The sequence below is a fragment of the Aplysia californica genome, unplaced genomic scaffold (genome assembly GCF_000002075.1).
Source record: "Aplysia californica isolate F4 #8 unplaced genomic scaffold, AplCal3.0 scaffold00563, whole genome shotgun sequence".
Lineage (NCBI taxonomy): Eukaryota > Metazoa > Mollusca > Gastropoda > Aplysiida > Aplysiidae > Aplysia > Aplysia californica.
In genome coordinates, this window is record NW_004797833.1 from 432,051 (window position 1) to 454,107 (window position 22,057).

A 22,057-nucleotide genomic window follows, 5' to 3' on the forward strand; every position below is an offset into this window, starting at 1 on the left:
ATAAATACAAATATTTTCTAGATCATCCCCAGTTTGTGGATGATTGCAAATATGTTCTAGGAAATCCCCAGTATTTTCTACATAATTTAAAAAGTGTTTTAGCTCATTCTTACTATTTTCTAGATAATTTTAAATATTTTTTCGCTCATCCCCAGTATTTTTTTAGAAATTGCAAATATTTTCTGGCTGATTCCAAGTATTTTTTTTTTAAATAATTGCTAATATATTCTGGCTCATCCCCAGAATTTTCTGAATAATTGCAAATATTTTCTAGCTCATCCCCAGCATTTTCTACATAATTGAAAATGTGTTTTAGCTAATTCCTATTATTTTTCACCAAATTGCAAATATTTTCTAGCTCATTCCCAGTAATTTTTAGACAACTCCACAAATTTTCAGGCTCATCCCAATCATTTTTTAAAATATTTGCTATTATATTCTGGCTCACACCCTGTATTTTCTTGATAATTGCAAATATTTTCTAGCTCATCTAGTATTTTCTGAATAAATAAAAATATTTTCTAGATCATCCCCAGTATTTTCAACATAATTGAGAATGTGTTTTAGCCAAATCCTACCATTTTCTACATAATTGCAAATATTTTTTAGATCATCCCCAGTATTTTGTAGATAATTTTTAATATTTTCTAGCTCATCCCCAGTATTTTCTGTATAAAAACATATATTTTCTAGGTCATTCCCAGTATTTTGTGGATAATTGCAAATATTTTATAGATCATCCCAAGTATTTTCTACATAATTGAAAATGTGTTTTAGCTCATTACTACTATTTTCTACATAATTGCAAATATTTTTATCTCATTCCCGGTATTTTTTAGATAATTACAAATATTTCCTGAATGATTCCAATTATTTTTGTAAATAATTGGTAATATATTCTGGCTCATCCCCACAATTTTCTGAATAATTGCAAATATTTTCTAGCTCATCCCCAGCATTTTCTACATAATTGAAAGTGTGTTTTAGCTAATTTCTGCTACTATTTTGAACATAATTGCAAATTTTAAAAAAATCTCATTCTCAGTAATTTTTAGACAAATGCAAAAATTTTCTGGTTCATCCCAATCATTTTTTTTGTGATAATTGCTAATATATGTGCTAGCTCATCCCCAGTATTTTCTTGATAAATGCAAATATTTTCTAGCTCATCCCCAGTATTTTCTGGATAATTATCAATTGTTTTTACATCATCACCAATATTTTCTAGATAATTATAAATATTTTCTAGCTCACCCCCAGTATTTTCTAGATAAATACAAATATTTTAAAGCTCATCCCCAGTATTTTCTGGATAAATACAAATATTTTCTAGCTCACCCCCAGTATTTTCTACATAATTAAAAATGTGTTTTATCTCATTACTACTATTTTTAAGATAGTTGCAAATATTTTTTATCTCATCCCCAGTATTTTTTTAGATAATTGCAAATATTTTCTGGCTCATCCCCAGTATTTTTAAAAATAATTCTGAATAGTTTTTAGATCATCCCCAATATTTTCTAGATATTTTAAAATATTTTCTAGCTCATCTCCAGTATTTTCTCATTAAAAACAAATATTTTTAGTACATCCTCAGTATTTTCTACATAATTTAAAATGTGTTTTAGCTCATTACCAGTTTAAAAAAAAAATAATTCCAATATTTTCCGGCTCATCCACAGTATTTATTTGATAATTGCAAATATATTCTAGCTTATCCAAAGTATTTTTTTTTGGATAATTGCAATTATATTCTAACTCATCCCGAGTATTTTCTGAATAATTGCAAATATTTTCTAGCTAATCCCCAGTATTTTCTAGATAATTTTAAATATTTTCTAGCTCATCCCCAGTATTTTCTGGATTAATTCAAATATTTTTAGCTTATCCCCAGTATTTTGTGGATAATTGAAAATGTTTTCTAGCTTATCCCCAGTACTTTCTACATAATTTACAATGCGTTTTATCTCATTCGTACTACTTTTTAAATAATTGCAAATATTTTTAAGCTCATCCCAAGCATTTTCTACATAATTGAAAGTGTGTTTTAGCTAATTCCTACAATTTTGAACATAATTGCAAATATTTTTTATCTCATTTTCAGTATTTTTTAGACAATTGCAAAAATGTTCTGGCTCATTCAAAGTATTAAAAAAAAAATTGCTTATATATTCTGGCTCACCCCCAGTATTTTCTGGATGAATACAAATATTTTCTTGCTCATCCCCAGTATTTTCTGGATAAATACAAATATTTTCTAGCTCATCCCCAGTATTTTCTACATAATTAAAAATGTGTTTTATCTCATTAGGCCTACTACTATTTTTAAGACAGTTGCAAATATTTTTTTTTTATCTAATCCCCAGTATTTTTTAGATAATTGCAAATATTTTTATCTCATCCCTAGTATTTTTTAGATAATTGCAAATATTATTTAGCTCATCCCCAGTATTTTATGGATAATTGTGAATAGTTTTTAGATCATCCCCAATATTTTTTAGATAATTTTAAATATTTTCTAGCTCATCCCCAGTATTTTTTCGATAAAAACAAAATATTTTTAGCTCATCCCCAGTATTTTCTACATAATTTAAAATGTGTTTTAGCTCATTCCCAGTTTAAAAAAAAAATAATTGCAAATATTTTCTGGCTCATCCACAGTATTTATTTGATAATTGCAAATATATTCTAGCTCATCCCTAGTATTTTCTGGATAATTTTAATATTATATCGCTCATCATCAGTATTTTTTAGATAATTGCAAATATTTTCTAGCCTATCCCGAGTATTTTGTGGATAATTGCAAATATTTTCTAGCTCATCCATAGTATTTTCTAGATAATTGGAAATAATTTTCTAGATAATTGCAAATATTGTTAGCTTATTGTAAGTATTTTGTTCATAATTTCAAATACTTTCAAGCTCATCCCCAGTATTTTCTAGATAAATGCAAATATTTTCTAGCTGATCCTAGGTATTTTCTAGATAATTGCACATATTTTCAACTCATCCCCAGTATTTTCTAGTTAATTGCAAATATTTCCTAGCTCATCCTCAGTATTTTCTGGATAATTACAAATATTTTTCAGCTCATCTCAAGTATTTTCAAGGTAATTGCAAATATTTTCTAGCTCATCCCCAGTATTTTCTACATAATTAAAAATGTATTTTAGCTCATTTCTACTATTTTGTAAGTAATTGCAAATATTTTTCTAGTTCATTCCCAATATTTTACAAATAATTGCAAATATTCTATAGATCATACTCAGTCTTTTCTAGATAAATGCATATGTATTCTAGGTTATCCACAGTGTTTTTTGATCATCAAAAATATTTTTTAGCTCATCAACCGTACTTTCTGAACAATTGCAAATATTTTCTCTCTTATCCCCAGTATTTTCTAGATAATGGCAAATATATTCTAGCTCATCCCCAGTACTTTCTACCTAATTGAAAATGTGTTTTAGCTCATTTCTACAATTTTCTAAATAATTGCAAATATTTTCAAGCTCATCTCCAATATTTTCAGGATAATAGCAAGTATTTGCTAGCTCATCCAAAGTATTTTCTGGATAATTGAGAATACTTTTTAGCTCTTCCCCAGTATTTTCAAGATAAATGCAAATATTTTCTTGCTCATCCCCAGTATTTTCAAGATAAATGCAAATATTTTCTAGCTCTTCCCCAGTATTTCTGGATGCATTTTCGGGCTCATCCACAGTACTTTCTGAATAATTACAAATATTTTTTAGCTCATCCCCAGTATTTTCTACCTAATTGGATTTGGAAATATGTTTTAGCTAATCCCCATTTTTTTCTAGATAATTGCAAATATTTTCTAGCTTATCCCTAGGATTTTTTAGATAGTTGGAAATGTTTTAGAGCATATCCCCAGTTTTTTCTAGATAATTGCAAATATTTTCTGGCGCCCCCCCAGTATTTTTTTGATAATTGCAAATATACTCAAGCTCATCCCCAGTATTTTCTGAATAATTGCAAATATTTTCTAGCTCATCCCCAGAATTATCCAGTTAATTTCACATATTTTTAGCTCTACCCCAGTATTTTAGATACTTGCAAGTATTTTCCAGCATATTCCCGTTATTTTCTAGATAACTGCAAATATTTTCTAGCTCATCCCCAGTATTATCTGAGTAAATACAAACATTTTCTAACTCATCTCCAGTATTTTGTGTATAACTGCAAATATTTTCTAGCTTATCCTCTGTATTTTCTACATGATTGAAAATTTGTTTTAGCTCATTCCTAATATTTTCTAAATAATTGCAGATATTTTCCAGCTCATCCCCTGTATTTTCCAGTTAATTTTTAAATATTTTTAGCTCTACTCCATTATTTTCTAGATAATTGCAAATATTTTCTAGCTTATCCTCAGTATTTCACACTATTTTCTAGCCTTATCCCCACTATTTTCAATCTCATCCCCCATATTTTATATGTAATCCCCATTATTTTCTAGCTCATCCCCAGTACTTTCTAGCCAATCCCCAGTATTTGCTACTATTTTCTAGCTCATCCCCAGTATTTTCCAGCTCATCCCCAATATTCTATAGCTTATCCCCACTATTTCCCGCAGTATTTCCAGCCTTTTCCAGCTCATCCACAGTTGTTTCTATCTCATTAATACCTAGCTCATCCCCACTATTTTCTAGTTCATCCCAGGAAAGGTAAAAATGGTAAAAAATCTAATATGTAGATATCCATAGATTTTTAATTGTATGTCACTTTCACAAAGAATTTCGATATATATGAAAAAATACATAAAAGCTGACAATTCTAATGCAACACGTCACCTGAGATGTGTATCTCAGACCAGTGGTTGAGATGTTGAGGGAATGTCCGGTGTCTCTTCCAGTTCGGATAAAGGTTACAGAAGTTAGATTTACACTCTGTGAGACAGCAGCAACACTTTAGCTTGTGTGGTAGAAAAGTCAGGAGACTAATCATCCTTAGAATGTGAAATGACAACAAAAAAGACAAAAAGGCTAGTCCAATTATTATTATTATGTGGTCCCAACGAAAAAAGCAAATTTATTGGCAAAATTAATTGCCCCCATTTTATTGCATAAAAGACAAACAAAACCGACTGCCACCATATCAATGCATAACAGACAAACAATCATCAACTTGGACAAGGGAGCTCTCGTGGTCTAGAGGTACAGTGTTCGCCTCGCATTCACTGGTCCAGGGTTCGAAACCTGACAGTGCCAAAAAAATGTTCTTCTTCTAGTCCACGTTGCTCGTGTTACATGTCCCTTAGCAGTCGAGTCCTACAATTGAAAAGAGTAGATAGGCTTCGGCCACCTAGGCAAAATTCAAAGTGACCAAACTGAAAGAGCTGTAGTAAATATAAAAACGTGTTAAAAGATTGTCTTCATAATTGGAATGTAGCTGCCTAAAGGCAAGGGAGCCTACCATGTAAGAAAAAATATGTTCACAAATGGAAACATCAGTTGCACTGCAGGTTGAAGGTCCAACGGTTGACCACACTTGTGAGAGCTAGCGTGTTGGAAGAAAAAAAAATTAAGATAAAAAACAAACAAACAAAACTTGACACAGCCAGCAAGATAAAATCTTGCTTTAAAAAATCCAAACAAATAATCAGCAGTGTCTTATTTTCATTCAAAGTTCGAACACAATGTGGGAAATATTTTTGAGTCGTGAACAGATCTTCTCTCAAAACAACAAAATATTGACCCAGTCAAATAGAAGCATACCAACAGAATAATGACTATCACAGATTTGGAAAGAGTTCCTGTATACAGTGGGTGTCGCATTCAACGAGCTCACTTTCAACGAGAAGTCAGCTCCAACGAGGCAATCTTTAATCCCCAATTTTTCCTCTATATCTCTTTGCAAAAGTACGTTAGCTCCACCGAGGTTGCAAACACACCGAAGTCGCTTTCAACGAGGTCACGATAACCAAATAAACACAATTAGAGGCCCCAAAAGCGAAGAATTTTTCTCCTTTCTCTCCATCTCACGCGAAGCACAAGGCCCATCCTCGATTCCTACCACATTGTATTGGTAGACCTAGTGTGCCTCCTAATATGGGCCCCAAAGCCAAGAGGATGGGCGAGGGTTGGCCTACGGTAGGGAGGGGGTGGGTGGGAACGCGATGTGGGCTGTGTGAAACTGGATGAACTCTGGGTGGGTAGGTCTAGATTGAGACCTTCAATATTTTCAATTTTCTTTTCTTCCCCTGATCAGAAAATCCAAGCTCCCGCCTTTATTTTATGTAGATCTAGGCCTAGATGTGAGACGGGAGGTTTCCACACGAGAAGTGTTCCGGAAAAATAAATTTTAAAATGCAGAAATGACGGTCAGAACACATCTCAAACACGCGCACACTGATGCTGTTTGAGATTTTCGTCATCAGGGGGAACAACTGTTTTAATGACTGGTATTAGTACATCGTGCAATATTATAACTTGTCTCCTACTTTACTTTAGCCTTAGTCACATTCAACGAGATCTTGAATGCGACACCTACTGTAAAAGTAAGAAAGCTCTTTCATAAAGAATGTATAAAGGATATAAGATGTATATTGTCAAGATATTAGCACATCCATTATATTTTCTAGCTCATCCCCAAGTATTTTTTACCTCATCCGTCGTGTTCCCCAGTACTTTCTAGCTCGTCCGTAACATTTTCTAGCTTATTCCTTATATTTTCAAGCTTATCAGCAGTATTTTCTAGCTCACCCCCATTATTTTCTAGCACATCCCCAGTATTTTCTAACTCCTCAGTATTTTCTAGCTCATCCCAAATATTTTCTAGCCCATCCCCAGTAATTTCTAGCTCATTCCTAATATTTTCTAGCTCACCCCACACCTCCCCCTCCCTCGGCAAGTGTATCGGGATGGTCCCGTTCCCCGTGAAGTGCCGGATGTGGTCAACTCCTCGCCTCTGACTCTCCCCAAACTTGACCAGGTCCCAGCTCCAGGCTCCGGCGTACAGCCCGCGGTACACGTACTCAAACATCTCCGTGATGGTCAGACCGCCGCCCTCCTTCTCCCAGAATTCCCCCACCAGGATCGGCTTGTTCATCTTGTAGTCTGGGGCTGAATGCTGCGGGGAGTTTCCAGGGAAAGAAAACGGAGTTTGAGTAAGAGTTTTGCCATGGGACACTCACTGTTAAAAACAATCAGGAAACAACAAATGCGGTTTTAGGATTCCTGAATAGACATAAAGGTTTTGAACATCTAGCTCTCACAGGCAAAATTGAGGGCAAACGAGGCAGGGGTAGGCCAAGAGCAACCTACATAAGGAACCTAAACAAATGGGTAACAGGGAAAGATCAGGGAAACGTAGCTTTTTTAAGAGCATGCGAGCAAAGAAAGAATGGAGAACCATGGTCGCCGATGTCTGTCGCAGATCTGGCACTGGATGAATGAATGAATGAAGAGTTTTACAGCTTTTGTTACACAATAAGGTCATGTAAATGCTGAAGATAATAGGTGTTACAAGAGAGTGACAAACACAAAAGAGAAGGAGGGGAGATAAGGACGATAGATGTTTGATAGGAAAGAAGGAGCAAACCACACCAGAGCACCCGCCAATAAAGAGGAGCACATCAAAGCAATAATTATCAAAATAGGGTGGGGAAGAAACAAGACAAGAGAACAGAATAGTTTGAGTAATATCGTCTTGCAAGCAGACAGTGAACATGCAATAGCAAACAGATTTTCTAGATCTAGTCCCCAACTTTTTTGTATACTTGTATATTGTGTGTATCAAAACACATATAACTCCCCCCCCCCCCCCACCCCCACACACATAAACACACACACACACACACACACGTACACACACACAGACACTCACTCACACACACACACACACACACAAACACACAACAGTGGAGCAAAAAGGAGTAGACTCACTCTGAAAACTGCCACACCGTCGAAGATACCATCCCACGAGTACGAGTGGTACTCATAGAAGTCCAGGGTGCCCTGGAAGACGAACAAAAAAGGAACCTGTCAGATCAATGTCACTGAACAAACAAAACACACACACATATATGTCACTGAACAAACAAAACACACACACATATATGTCACTGAACAAACAAAACACACACACATATATGTCACTGAACAAACAAAACACACACACATATGTCTAAAACACACACACATATGTCTTTAAACAAACAAAACACACACAACAACAACAACACATCAGCCCAGACTTTGGGAAAGCAAATCTGTAAAAAAGATTTGAGTCCTGACGCAGTGGAATCAGGCACTCGCCAATTTTCGGTCATTTGGAGTTATTGGTATCGTCTTAGAGCTTGTTTATTCGTTTTTCTTTCGATGAAAAAAACTACCCACCCATCTATTTTGATTAGAAGATGAGATATTTGTAATGGAAGGAGTTGGGGGATGCCTGATTTCTGAGGTAAAATTTGCCAGAAAATGGCTGCTGAAGTTTGGTAACTTCTTTAGCTTGAGAGTCTTCGAACACTGAAAATTTACATATTTTGACTCATTAATTGGTTTTTCAGTAAAATTCACACAGAAATGTATCTTTATATGGACATAAAAGGTATTGAGCCAAAAAAACAAAAATCGGACAATAATTGCCAAACTAGAAGAATGCTGTTTCTTTGATTTTATTACATTGATGAGAACCTGATTTCACCACGATGCCTCACATTTTAAAAAGAAATTAATTGATTTATAATAGATATATTATAATTATCTATATTATAGATTATAATAAATAGATATTGCACAATAGATTGTATTTATATTGTGCATAAATTCTCACTACAAAGTAGGTCTCAAGTCCTTTGTGGTTTACTATTACCCCAGGTAGAAACTTGAACGCTATGAACAATTCTCAGCTCCTGGGTAGATTACTTCCCTTTTTCCTGTCCCAAAATAACTTCCTATGAGTGTGTTTCGCTATGTGCGTGTTCCGCTACACATACGTGTTTGCTACGTGTGTATTTGCTACTGCCTGTTTCGCTAGTATGTGTTAGCTATGTGTATATTTCGTTTGGTATGTGTTTGTTATGTTATTTATGTATGTGTGCATGTTCTCTATGTGTGAGCTATCTATATAATATGTGCTAGACTGTGTTTCCCACTGACCAGTGGTCGTCCCCCCGCAGCGACCAGGCAAGTGTCGGAGTAGTGGTTGACCAACCAGAAGCTGTCGGTGCATGAGTTGGGTTTAAACACGCCCACTGTGACCAGGGCCGCCGGGTCAGCTGACTTGATGGCGTCTGCTTGCCAGTTGATGAAGCTACACGGAAATATAGAAATACCCTGGGGAAACAGACGAATCTACGCAGACATACAGAAATACACGGGGAAACAGATGAATCTACGCAGACATACAGAAATATATGGGGGAACAGCGTAGGAACAGATGCATGAATCTATACAAAAATGTACAGGGAGACAACGAAGAAACAGAAGTGTGAATCTATACAGAAATACATGGGGAAACAATGTAGAAACATAAGCACTGAAACTCCTCTAGGGGTTCTCGTGGCCTAGAGCTTAAGGTGATCACCTCTCATTCAATAGGTCCTGGTTTCGAACCTGGAAAGCGACAGAAAATTTTCTCCTCCAAAATTTTCTACTTTTACATTCTTTCCTGCTCTCTAGCAATGTTCTGTTGTCTGCTTTCATCTCCACTTTCTGCCCCCCACCCCCTCACCTCCTTTGCCCCCTCTTCTGAGCTCCTGACTCTTTCTGCAGCCTTTCTACTGCTACTCCTTTATGGCTCCTTCTTACTGTTGTCTTTCAGCCACACCCCAGATCTTATGGTAGGTAAGATCTACACCTAGCCTTCTTAGATTAGGGCGAAAAATTTCAGAGGAACCGTGCGCAAGTTGCGCATGTTAGAGATCCCTTGGCCATTCAGAATCGATAAGAGACTTCGGTCCCCACCCGGGCAATATTCAAAACTTCCTACCAACGGAAAAGTTTAATGTGTCCCGCTCACTCATATGACCTTATCCTCTAACGCTGGATTTTCCATGAACAATTATATTATGATGTACAAGTAATATATATATACACAACACTTTCACAACAAAATGTGACAAACAAGACTTTCAAAGTTTAGCTGAAACTAGTGCCGTCATAAAATCTAGAAAGGTGAGGAACATTCCAGAGGCAGCTTTTGTTTTCACAATAATTGCCTTTTCCTCTTTAAAGATCCACAGAAAATGATTATTTTTTTTTAAAAACAAAATGTCACTAAAGCTGTAGACCTTTTTTGACAAACCATGACATATCCTTGAATGCCAATCAAGTTTGTTCTTCAAGTCACATGACTTCTCTACGAAAGTTTATCTGCGATTCTTTACCATCCTTATAGTTATATATGTGTGTGTGTGTGTGTGTGTGCGTGAAGGGTGCTGACAAAACGTGAGTGTGCCTATAGAAAGGAACCAAAGTCGGAGTTTGACCATTTTGAGTTAAGGGTTGTACCTTACAGGAAATTCAATGCTGAACACACGGGTCTTTGAATTTTTTAGATATCTCAAGTAGTTTTTGAGATATGGCTCAATTTTGAGAGGTAGGGTATAAAAATATAATTTTGAGAAAATGAGCTTTTTAGTTTAACAAACGTGAGAACACATATAAACTTTTAAAAAACAACGATTTTTAAAATATATTTATTCATGAAAAATTCATTTCCAATTTGGCATCAAGTTGACATCAATGTCATGAATGGAATTCAAGGGTAAAACATAGCAGTATTAGCAGGGAAGAGAAAATGTGCTTCAAGAATAAATTTTAACCCCTTTCAAAAGCAGTTTTTATCATTTGTTATTGTTATACCCTACCCTCAAAACATTTAGAAGTCAAATCAATGAAAACCCTTTGGGCACAGCATATAAAAATGGTGGATCTATCATTTTTTTATGGAAACACATTTTGGTCAAAAAAGTGATTTTTGTAATGATCAGCCTGTAGCTTGAAACAGTCTGGGGCGACTCTTGGTACCTTTCTCTAGGCGCACACACAAATGAGTTACTTCTCCGAGTTGAGACCTTTGGAAACAGATACGTCACGCTTATAGGTGAAGTTTTTACAATTTACAAGTATAAAATAATAAAACGCTTATTATACTTAAAGAATATGGCATCAATAGAAAATTTACAAATTTGACCCTAGTGTCGATTTTTGGCCAATATCTCCATTTTGTCACACGCCTCACATATATTATATTTATACACACACACACGTATATTGTCCTACTCACCGTTGTATCTCCTTGTAGCAGTATTTCTTGCCAGCCCAGCCCATCCCCGAGAAGATGAGGGCGAGAGTGTCGTAGCAGCGTTCCCGGCTCCACTGGAGAGGTCGACAGCACAGGCTTTGATCAGTTGTTTGTTTTGTGGTCAGTAAGAGTTGATCAGTTGTTTGTTTTGTGGTCAGTAAGAGTTGATCAGTTGTTTGTTTTGTGGTCAGTAAGAGTTGATCAGTTGTTTGTTTTGTAGTCAGTAAGAGTTGATCAGTTGTTTGTTTTGTAGTCAGTAAGAGTTGATCAGTTGTTTGTTTTGTGGTCAGTAAGAGTTGATCAGTTGTTTGTTTTGTAGTCAGTAAGAGTTGATCAGTTGTTTGTTTTGTAGTCAGTAAGAGTTGATCAGTTGTTTGTTTTGTAGTCAGTAAGAGTTGATCAGTTGTTTGTTTTGTAGTCAGTAAGAGTTGATCAGTTGTTTGTTTTGTAGTCAGTAAGAGTTGATCAGTTGTTTGTTTTGTGGTCAGTAAGAGTTGATCAGTTGTTTGTTTTGTAGTCAGTAAGAGTTGATCAGTTGTTTGTTTTGTAGTCAGTAAGAGTTGATCAGTTGTTTGTTTTGTAGTCAGTAAGAGTTGATCAGTTGTTTGTTTTGTGGTCAGTAAGAGTTGATCAGTTGTTTGTTTTGTAGTCAGTAAGAGTTGATCAGTTGTTTGTTTTGTAGTCAGTAAGAGTTGATCAGTTGTTTGTTTTGTAGTCAGTAAGAGTTTTACGGCACTTGCTACACAATCAGGTCATAAAAGTGCCAAAGATCAAAGGTCTTGAACATCTAGCTCTCACTGGAAAAATTGAAGGCAAACGAGGCAGGGGTAGGCCCAGAACAACCTACTTAGGGAACCTAAACAAATGGGTAACGGGGAAAGATCAGGAAAATTTAGCTTTTTAAGAGCATCCGAGCAAAGGTATGAAAGGAGAACCATGATCGCCGATGTCTGTCGCAGATCTGGCACTAGATGATGATGACTAGAGAGTGACATGCGAAGAAAAGAAGGATGAGTGAAAAGGATGATAGATGTTTGATATGAAAGAAGGAACAAACCACACCAGAGCACCCGCCACATACAGCCTTTGACTGAGTGAAGAGAAGAGAAGCCTACGGACAGAATCCAGGTAGTAGGTACTGAGGGTGGTGAGAAAAGGAAGAGAGAGGGGCAGAAACTAAAGAGAGATACCTGTAGTAAAGAAGTAATGATAACTGTATTTATAAACGGCATATCAACACTCTATGGCATTCTCTCTGTGTAGCTTACAACAATTATTACCTCAGCAGACCCAAGAACCTGGCTCAGAAACATTCTCTGCTCCCCAGTCAGCATACAGTGGAAGTAGGATCAACAAGTTTATAGGCCACTTCAGACATTGTTTAGGACAGAGTTATAATAACACAGAAAAAGCTCATGAGGTGAAGTGGGAATTAAGTGGTCATTTGTACAGGTGATTGTCTTGTACGGATGATTGTCTTATACAGGTGATTGTCTTATCTTTTACAGGTGACCGTTTGTACAGGTGATTGTCTTAGACTTAGATAGGTGGCTGACAGTTAGCACAGGTTCGACTGCATCGATCTCTCTACTGACCTTCGCAGGAATGATCATTCCCTCTGGCTCGTTGATGATGTCCCAGCCCGCGAGAGCCGGGTGACCTTTGACCTGCTTGACCAGAGGGGTCAGCACAACGTCCAGGTAGCTCTGAAGCTTGTCTGGGTCGCGAATGAGTCCGTCCAGCCGGCCATGAGTGTCTTGGTTGACCGCAGCGTTCCACAGAGTTGGGAATACGAGAATGTCATGACTGTCCATGGAATTAGGAGGACAAGATGGTGTGAATAAATGAATAAATAAATGACTTACTGAATAAATGACTTACCATGAAATCAGGAGGACAAGACGTTTTTAGTTTTAGTAAGAGTTTTACGGTACTTGCAACATAAAAAGGTCATATAAGTGCTGAAGATTCGAGGTTTTACAAGAGAGTAACATGCACAAAAAAGAAGGAGAGATCAGGACGATAGATGTTTGATAGGAAAGAAGGAGCAAATCACACCAGAGCACCTGCCAACCACCCTTGAGGACAAGATGGAGTGAATAAATGAATGAATGATTTACCGAACAAATGAATTATCAGTTAATTTATTTCAGATCTGGGGCATATGTACAATTGCTTTTTAAAAAACAAAAAGTTCACTTCTAATGGAACCAATCTTATATTCTGAAATTATTTGGCTGTAAGATTGGAGGTGAGCCCTAAATAATAATTCATAATAAATAATAATGTAGGGCCTACATAATTTTTACTGAGTTCTTGTATCTTAATCAAGCTGACAGTGTCAAAAAAGGCATAGAACTAATTGAACCCTACCATTTTATAATAACAAAGAGAAGAAAAAGGAGTGAAGTACACGCCCATAACTTACCTCTGAGCTAGGTTCAACATGTCCTTGAAGTCAGAGAGAAATGTGCCGAGTCTGTCCATGGCAGTTACGTAACCGGCCTCGTTAAAGGCGGGGGTCGTCTCCCCCTGGATGTGAATCCACAGCCCTGAGGGAGTTGGAAACAAGGCGCGTCAAAAGGGGCAATATGTACATTTGTGTTGGAATGTTTGAGATTTGAGGGTGAGAGTGAGGGAGAAAGCTGTGTATGTGTGTGTGTGTGTGCGTGTGTGTGTGTGTGTATGTGTGTGTGTGCGTGTGTATGTGTGTGTGTGTGAGTGTGAGTGTGCGTGTGTATGTGTGTGTGTGTGTGGTGTGAAAGTATGTGTATACATCATGTGTAAGTGAGAGTAAGTGAGTGAGTGAATGAGTGAGTGAGTAAATGTATGTGTATATCGCGACTCAGTGCTTTCTTGTTGTATCTCCATTTTGTTAAACAGAAAAAAACAGTTAATAACAAAGAGTGAGCTGAAGAAAAAGTCACATTTTCAATGTTTAAAAAAATGGAAATACCACAAGAAGGCACTGAGGTCGCGATATGTGTGTGACTGTGTGTGAGTGTGTTGCGTGTGTATTTTTGTGTGTGAGTGTGGGTATGTGAGTGTGAGTATATATGTGTGTGTGTGTGTGTGTGCGTGTGAGTGTGAGTGAGTGTGTACGCGTGTTATCCCACCTGAAAGAAGACTTTGTGGCATGTTGTAGGGATAGTCGACTATTTACACCCAGGGCTGCTCTGGTTCCTACTGGCACAAGTGACAATCTTTAATGGTATACAGTCTAGAACGCACATATTGAACATGCACATAGGGAAACACACACACAGTTAACAGATTTTCAGGCCCTGAACTGTTTTCTTCTGTATATAGGACATTAAATCATTTTCTTTTATATATATACACATAGATGTATATTTTCTTCTATAGGGGCCTTTACATAGATCTATATTTTCTTCTAAAATCCTTTAAAAATGTACATAGCAAAATTTGTAAATAATGAAAAAACAATCAGACTTCCACTGATTTCCCTGCGCGTCCAACTGTACTGTACACCACAGAAACTTACTCATAGAGTTACCTCCAGCATCATGCAGCAGTCTCATCTGTTCAGACACCTGGTCTCGAACCCTGACCCACTGACCATCACCAAAGTCATGGGCGTAGTTGATCCAAGGAAGATTCCCCCCTGACAGAAACACATGCACTCCATTGTACATAAACTTTTTATCTTCAATGTACAGGCGGTTGCATGGGGCATCTGAAAAGAATAAAAGAAAGTACACTGCATAAGACAAATTTAAAAAACAACAATAATGTAACAGAGATTTGTTATCTTTATACGTGCGATGAAATGAAAGGCTTGACCAGAGTGAGTTTTCCCTCTCGGAACGTCAGGCAAGGCGAGAAAACTCAGAGCCATCATCTGGTTCAGAAATGTATCCTACCCTGAACTTCCAAGATTCTTCCTTTATTCAAAACTAACTACACTGCGACAGTCTTTTGGCATTCAATTCAGGGAAAGGTTTAATTAAAAAACAATTAAAAATTTATGGATGCGCAGACTATTGACAGGACCTTACGTCGCTGTATTGTATGTACTTTCAAGTAAGGTATACCACTTTTTCAGAGTGTGTTCATTAATTTGCTACTACAAGTTCAAAAGTATCATAGGCAACTTCTGACATATTTTGATACTTCAACAAAGCAGCTCAAGATTCAAAGGAAAACAAATAAACAAACAAATAAAAATAATGTCCCAAAGACTGTTCTTGTCAGAATTAAAGCAGCCGCTTCGGTAGGAAAAAAACCCAATTAAATATCACCCTAAGAGGAATATACAGGCCTATATATATAGGTGACAGTCTTCAATTTGTATTGAACAAGAGTTTAATGAGTTGCATAGCATATCAACTAAAATAAACAATTAATCCAAACTGAAAGGTACGTCGTCTGATTCATTTGACGATTTGAAAGTTCTTGGGGAATTTTTTGTCCATAATTGATTCTGATCTTGCTCCACCTTCAACAAGCAATTTAACAGCCTAGTGTGGCAAAAGCCTCATCTTAATTGTCCACACTCCCCATATATATATATATTTATATATATATATATATGTCGTTCCTTATTGCACACCTGTGGATTTTCCACAATACCTGAATGATCAAGCGCAGAATGAAGGCTGCTGAAAAAAATATGTACACCCAGTGCCAATAACTGAAAAATTAATTTTCCCTATTGCTTTTTTTTTTTGGAATGCAAAAACGAGAGAAGGCATAATCATAACACTAAACTCTGCATATATTACATAAGAGCTCTTTATTATTTTACTTTGGTATTTGAAATCCACATTCACATATCCACATATTACGGTATATATAAGATAAGATAAGATAAATAAGATAATAGGCTATACTTTATTATCACAGAGGGAAATTTTCCTTGGCTGTGACTAGAATCTAGATCTACACATAAACATAATTTAAATTATATATTACTCTCATTAAAGTTTAATATGAAACGAGAAGTAAAGCTGACAAAATGTACGTAGGCCTGCTTGCTAGTTAGACGAACCTGCACTTTTGTCCATTTTAGTGGTGGCTACCAACACAACACGCACGCTTCATTTGTCCTTACTGGCACGCTCAGGCGCGTGTGTTCCGTGTCAGATGATAGTTGTAATTATACACATGTATTGACTTGATCTAGATACATATACAAGATATTGATATTGAACTACGACTGTAGATCTAATGATAACAACGGAATTAATCCATACGACCCTCTCGGTTTAAAGTCCATTGATTACAGCGTCCTTCTTGAGGACGAAGCTATCATGAAGATTTCATTTTGTTAATTAATAATTTTATTTAAGACTAAGTCTCAGCCCATGGCGGCTTCCGCTTCCGTGAATTTTCATAGAAAAATCAAGGTGGACCGCTCTCAAGATCTTTTGTTTTGCCTATTTCTATGGCCTAATTTCATTCCCAAGCGATCTGGCCCAGGCCAAGCGTACAATACCAGGGGTCTGTGCCACGCCCACCCGTCACCTCCCCCCTCCACTGTTATGAACCTGTCCCATAATGTAGGAGTGGGAATAGGCCCCAGCCTTGGCCCCAGCAAACGAGTCCGCTGCGACATAGCTATTCCCACAACACATTTTCTAGATTTCGTTCTCTGACGAATTATGTTTTTTTTCCTCTACATACAGAGCCTGATACACAAAATGAATATCCTTTTAAGCAACTGATTGATTACTAATTTTCTTTGTCTTCTGTCTCAGATAAGACGAAACCTTTCATCTTTTGTTCTCAGGCCTCTAACGATTAGATCTAATTTTATGTTGGACAATCTGATGAAGAACTCTTCTTCTTTTGAAGGTTTAACGGTGTGCTGGAAGCTTGCGATTTGTCGACACATGTAGAAATTTGTGTAAATTTGGGTTGTTTCCCAACTGTAAAGGCCTGACTTTTGACTCAGTCATGGCAAATATCTTTGTTAATGTGGAGGCAGACATTGCTGATGATTTGGTGGGCAGATTCTGCCAAGATTTTGATTTTGATGCGATGTTGAGAAAGGTTTGTGAAGACGCAGGCGTCGTCGTCGTTGTAAACAATGTTGGTGCAGGGGCTTACAAGTTGGGAAGATACCGTCTCAAGGTAAGTTTGGAAGTTATGAATTAATTTTCTGAACACTAACATGGTGAACAAATTGTGGCTATTGTAATGCAAGAAAAGTTTAGCCTAACCTGATTTTCTATTGCTTTTTTGAGTACCTAAAATGTATACCTTGATCCTGTGGACCCTGACGAGTGAAGTGGACTCGACCATTACTGTAAACGCGAGAATAAAATGGCGTTGGGCCTGACTGTTAGTATCTATCGCTTTAAACTTTTAAACTCCAGGGTTCAGCGCCCTTCGAACATTTGCAATGGAATGCCAGTAACATAGTGGCAGAGCACATTTTGGCCCACAATGTATTTGTCGTATCTGAAACTGTAGGTGATTGTTTGGACTCTGCTAGGTATCTGCTGTGACGAGCTGTTGTTACACTGACATGGGAAATAACTCTATATTTACTTCGTTTCCGTATCACTGACGCAGTAACCTCCCATTTTTGGCTTCAGTACAAAAATTGTGATTTATTCTAATGATAATTTAAATATCTCACTCTCTCTCTCTCTTTCTCCCTCTTACCCCTCCTTCCAGTCCCCCACCCCACCTGAACAGGTGCTTGGTATGGTCACACTAACACACATACACACACACACACGCACAAACACACACACACACACAAGAACAAACTCACATTCCCACCACATATGTAATTTGTTTGTAAACAAAGTTGTAGGCCTATATTAGCAAATATTAGACTTTTATTTCTTTTTGTTTAGAAATTTGAATACACCTAATTAAGGTAATTTTCTAAAATAATGTCAAGTAGAGTAATTACCGCAATTCTAAGTTCTCTCTAAGCCAGTGAGGGTAGATCTAGTGTTGTGATGTTTATTATTGATAAAAAGCTGCTCGTCCTCTGAGATTGTGTGAACTACCATTCATTCATTCATAGATAGACCAGATAGTACATTCTCTAGTATTGAAGAGTCCTCTTCTTTTTTTTTTTAATGCTAAATTGTCTCCTGGCTGCTATAGCATTTTCCTTTTACATTCTCCACCATTTATTTATATCCTTTTGATGGCTGTTTTTGTGATCGTGTGCATGTATAAATGTGTGTATGAGAGAGAGAAAGAGAGAGAGTGTTTGTGTGTTGACGAGTGCGTATGCCTGTTTGTGTTCACCGTGCCGCAGCAAATTTCTCTTTGTGGAGATCTTTAAAATCTGAGCTTATCTGACTTGAAATCATATTCTGAGGCTGTCTTCGTGGATTTGACTGAACGCTGTTTGTGTTTCCCAGGGCTTGTGGCTGTCCATGGAGAAGGCTTACAAGCACCTGGTGACTGCCTTAGCCTTGTACGGATCCAGACATCCAGATGCTGGGACAGAAAGCTACCAGCAGTCCAACTCTGGTCAGTACGGGGAACCCATCGACTACGACCAAGGGCCGATGGAAAATTACGAGTCCTTGAACGACCGCGACTACATCCCAGCTGTAACGAACATCCTGCAGGATATTCTCACGGGCTCGGAGAGGAAGAAGCAGCGTCGGCCAAGGAAGTCTGCCAGGCAGAGCAGGAAACTGGAGGAGCAGGAAGTTGAGAGAAGCGCCAGTGAGGACGAGAGCTACGAGGATCACGTGCCGTTGACGTCAGACGTGAGAGGAGCTGAGAAGGAGGCGGCGGGGGAGGCAAAACCCACCTCTCACGATGAAATGACGGAATCTATCGCTCAAGAAAATGTGGCACCAGATACGGATAGAGGCGAGGATGTTCAGGACTGTTCTCTTGACAATGATGAGCTAAGACAAAATAAACGGGGTCGTCCTCGAAAAAGTGAGCTATCGATGCAGCCTGATAAGAAAACAGGGTTAGGGCCATCCAGAATTGGAAAAAAGAGAGGCCCTTATAAGAAAACCAGAGTTGTTGTGCCAATATCAGAAGTCGGAGCTGGAGATTTACCTACCGTCAAAAAACGAGGACGACCAAAAGTTTTCGAGAATGAAGGTGATATGGAATATCCTTGTCCGGACTGCAGCTTTGTGGCCAAGAAAAGGACTAAACTGAGGAGCCATCAGCTTCGCATGCACCTCTCGTCGCCCACCAAGTGTGATATTTGTTCCAAAGTGTTCCCTAACAAGCGGTACATGCTGCGCCACCGAGCGTCGCACGTCGAGCCCCAGCATTGCTGTGACGTGTGCGGCAAGATGTACAAGATCAGGAAAGCTATGCTGGAGCACAGAAGGACTCACGACTCAGCCTATAAGAAACCTAAGTTTAAGTGCGACCAGTGTCCGAAGACGTTTTGCAATCGTTACATTCTGGAATGCCATGTGAGAGACATTCATCTCGGTCAGAAAAAGAGTTATCTTTGTTCAGTGTGTGGGAAAAGCTTCACGACGAAGCATTCACTGAAGGAGCATTCCGATGCACACACGGGTGTGAAGCCGCATGTGTGTGAGATTTGTGGGAAGTCGTTTTCCTATGAGTCTGCCCTCCGTGATCACCGATTCACACACACGGACTCCAAGCAGTTTTGGTGCCAGCACTGTGAGAAAGGTTTCAGTCAACGGTCGGGTCTGAAGATGCACATGAGGATCCACAAACAAAACAAAATGTTCACCTGCTCGGAGTGTGGGCGGGGCTTCACGCAGAAGCAAGCCCTCCAGAGGCATGAGCGAGTTCACAAGGGAGAGAAACCTTTCATATGTAAACACTGTGGGCGATTCTTTACCGATGCTTCTATTATTCGAAGACACCTTATTCTTGTGCATAAAATCAAAAAGACTGCAAAAGACTGGCGAGAGGACATTGTTTGCACGGTGAAATCGACAAATGAGTACCACGTGCAGAAAATTGGTGAGGAAGACGGTGCTGTTTCAGAAGCAGAAAAGGCAAAAGAAGAAATTCTCAAGGTAGTTGGAGTGCAGCCAAGGCCCAATAGCAATAAGGGGCCAAGTCGTGCGTTTGCCAGGACGTATCCACGAAGGGTTGCCATTTTAGACGACGAGGGCAATGTGTTAGCGCCCCCAGAGGCCCCGCCTATTTCTGCCTCACGCCGCTCGAAAGGCAGCGGGGCGGAATCCACGTCTGTGGCAGGAAGGAAGAAGGCGACAGTTGTGGGTGCGGCCAGCGGTTCCAACCCTCCTATTCTGCTGAGCACAAATGAAGGCAGCTCCGACTTAGACTCCACGTCTCAGGTGCTGAGTCAGCGCTTCATGGACACCACGCAGTGGGACGCCCTGGCCACGCAGCTTCGCTCGGGGAACGCCACTCACATCGAACACATCATCCTGGACGACTCGACGCAACACGAGATCCAGCGAGGCATGGAGCAGGTGCCCAGCTTACACAAGATCATCAAGTACGAGAACATGCAAACGATCGCCGGCCTGCCCGCGTCCAACAACGCGCACATCTTGTCTCAAGGTCACAGCCAGGCGGGTCAGAGCCCCAGCTCCAGCCCGGTGGCGTTTGTCACACAGACGGCGTCGAACCCTCGCCCGATGGACGCCCAGTTTGACTCGCTGACGCCCCAGGTGGCCCACACGGGCGGCCAGTTCTACGACGGCCGACCCTCGGCCCACGCTGCCAGCACGGCCCAGTGGTCCTCCATGTTCTACTACTCGCACCTGGCCAGCCAGTTCGGCATGAGCATCAACCCGGACTACACGTACGTCAGTGGTGGCCCGGGGACCAGCGGGACCTCCTCACACCTCGCCCCGTATGTTGGACATTCCTCGGCCGACGCCCACGCAGCCACCGCGACGGCTCTCATTCTGCACAGCCAGCCGCACGGCTTGCCACACATAGACAGCCCCAACCCCGACCCCACAGGGGTCTCGGAGGATACCTCGTCTCACCATGGCAACCAGGCAAGCCTTGCGTCGACTGTCACAAATCCAGGCCACTCGGTTACGGAGTCGGATACCGTTGCCCTTCATCCGAACTCCGAGGTGATTCAGATCCGACACATAGCGGGAGATCTGAAGATGAGCAACTCCCCGGACACAAGCCAGGCCCTCCAACAGACAGACATGATCCTCCCACAGGACCTGCCCCCGATAGTGGACGCCCACCACCAGGAAGGTTCGAACCACGGCCTCTCGGAGGAGGTCCGCCACCACATGAGCACCATGGAACACGTCGGGGTCAGTCTCGGAGATCAGCAGAACATGATGGTCGGCCCGCTAGAACTGCCCGTCTCAGCCCCGCCCACCGCCACCAACACACCGTCGCCCAGCAAACAGTCTCCCACCCGCATTCCGGAGCTCGGCCCCACGGCCAGTTTGTCTAGTGCCGTGACTCTCAAGCAAGAAGGAACGTTGTGAGTTTGTGAGGGAATATTAGAACGAGGTTTTTAAAATAAAAATACAACCAAAATGCGAGGACCCAATTAAAAGGCAGTAACTCTGTCATTTTTTGCAGCAGTGGTGCGATTCTCACAAAGGATCCGGTGTTGAAAAGAAAAAAAAGAGTGGCACGATTACTAATTATTGTTGAATTTAAGGAGGTTTTCAGATTTTGCATTAGTTATGCAATTTTGGTTGAAATGTTATAAACTTGATGTTGATTTTATTCTATATTGAGAAATTTGAGGTCCCCTTGGTTGAATTTCAGTTGTTCAAAGTTTTTTTGAAATTGGTGCCAAGCTGACTGTATTATTCAAGTTATTGCCCTTTTCATGGGTCGTCTTTTAAACAAATTTAGACACAAAGTAGACCTACCTAGG

The 22,057-nt window shown here is 39.3% G+C and overlaps 2 protein-coding genes across 3 annotated transcripts; one reads left to right on the plus strand and one right to left on the minus strand.

Moving 5' to 3' along the window:
- Positions 1-6,331: 6,331 nt before the first annotated feature.
- On the minus strand, positions 6,332-17,000 carry LOC101859039 (mannan endo-1,4-beta-mannosidase; the record flags this gene model as incomplete). Of its 2 annotated transcripts, none has more annotated exon segments than XM_013087248.2 (8): positions 6,332-7,092; positions 7,908-7,979; positions 9,126-9,302; positions 11,257-11,348; positions 12,870-13,030; positions 13,703-13,826; positions 14,780-14,971; positions 16,286-17,000. In XM_013087248.2, coding segments are annotated over 8 exon segments (1,299 nt in total). In that variant the 5' UTR covers positions 16,302-17,000.
- Positions 17,001-17,077: 77 nt separating this feature from the next.
- LOC101859265 lies at positions 17,078-21,791 on the plus strand. Its single transcript, XM_005106925.3, has 2 exons — positions 17,078-17,370; positions 18,627-21,791. Exons 1-2 carry the CDS (start codon positions 17,194-17,196, stop codon positions 21,654-21,656), a joined length of 3,207 nt encoding a protein of 1,068 aa, XP_005106982.1. The 5' UTR covers positions 17,078-17,193; the 3' UTR covers positions 21,657-21,791.
- The last annotated feature ends 266 nt before the right edge of the window (positions 21,792-22,057 follow it).